Source organism: Cynoglossus semilaevis, chromosome 2, assembly GCF_000523025.1.
Source record: "Cynoglossus semilaevis isolate Cse_v1.0 chromosome 2, Cse_v1.0, whole genome shotgun sequence".
NCBI lineage: Eukaryota > Metazoa > Chordata > Actinopteri > Pleuronectiformes > Cynoglossidae > Cynoglossus > Cynoglossus semilaevis.
The window spans coordinates 11096608-11097949 of NC_024308.1; the positions used below are offsets into that span (position 1 = coordinate 11096608).

The following is a 1342-nucleotide window of genomic DNA, read 5'->3' on the forward strand; positions in this document are numbered from 1 at the left end:
CACAGCCACAGACACAGTAAGAATCAGTGAGACCCAGACATTAACCCTGGAGCCTCGTGTTGAACCTCCACCTGCTGTAGCCGCTGAACTTTGCTCTCCAGGATTTCCTGCATGTGGCTGATCTCCACCTGTCGCTCCGCCAGGTGGCGCTGCAGCTCTGCTTCATTCTGATTGGTCAAGCTGTCTGCTGTTAGCCTGAAGAGTCAGAAGAAATCCAGATACATGCATTAAACATTCACTTCCTGTTTAGAACATGTGACTTCCTGTTTAGGACCCATGTCACGGGGAGATGAAAAACAAAAAGTGGGAGTTCTTTCACCTCACTACTCTACTACAACACTACTACTACTTTACTACAACTCTACTACAACTACAATCCAAAATGACAGTGTTTTCAAACCAATACCATAGTAAACAAACACCTCTCTGCTCCGACCACTCTCCGTGGTACTGTTCAGTGATCGGGCCAGACCCCAACAGCTGACCCACAGGCAGCTGCTGCAGCACAAATAGTTCCAGACTCAGTAACGGTCACTGGCCTCCTCCTCCTCCTCCTCCTGCTCCTCCTCCTGCTGCTCCTCCTCCTGCTGCTGCTGCTGCTGCTGCTTTGCTCCTTTACACCCTCAGTCCAGGCCCTATCTCCCCCCCAGCTCTTGACCTCATTCCTCACCCCTGGTCTAGTATCCTAGACTGCATTAGTGCCAGAGGACCAGACAAGCTGAACATACAGAACCCTTGTTGGTTTGCCTGATGGTTCCACGTGGGGGAAGGTGGGTGGGGTCACAGATGATCAGAGGTTCTGACGGAGAGATGATAAAAAAAAAAACAGATCTGTCCAGGAAGTGAAGAAGAAAACTCACACAGCTTTGTCCAGGAGCTGCTGTTTGTCCTCCAGCTCCTGCTTCAAACTCTCCACTGCCACCTTCAGTTCAATGTTCTGAAACACAAGAACATTTTCATCCTTTCATTACTGCAGACAAATCCTGAAATCAAGTCTGGATAAAAACAAATTTCATTTATATACTTCAATTTTACAATGAGGGGGTTAGTACTGGAGCTGACTGCATCAAATACTGTCACTCAAACACACTGTTGAATATACTGTATATATGTTAACATTTATAGAGTGTATATGTAGTATATACAGTATGTTATACATATGTTGACGTTCCACTGCCTGTTCTCCTGCAGACCTGGAGCCTCACGTGCTGCTGACTCTGAATTGAACTGAATCTCAGAGGTTTATAAATAGACTGTGTTGACGATGTTGAACACCTGCTCTATTTAACACCCCCCCCCCCCCACCGGGCCCCCCCCCCACCCCCCCCCCCCTCTACCCCCC

At 48.1% G+C, this 1342-nt stretch overlaps 1 protein-coding gene across 13 annotated transcripts in view; it reads right to left on the reverse strand.

Annotated features, from left to right (window-relative positions):
- pde4dip (phosphodiesterase 4D interacting protein) overlaps window positions 1-1342 on the reverse strand; it is a 59511-nt gene that overhangs the window by 25474 nt on the left and 32695 nt on the right. For all 13 annotated transcript variants that reach the window (XM_025054214.1, XM_025054206.1, XM_025054207.1 and 10 more), the window contains 2 exons: window positions 861-937; window positions 72-195 (listed from right to left, as the gene is read on the reverse strand). In XM_025054214.1, coding sequence (XP_024909982.1) covers window positions 72-195; window positions 861-937 — 201 coding nt within the window. The remainder of the gene's footprint in view (window positions 1-71; window positions 196-860; window positions 938-1342) is intronic.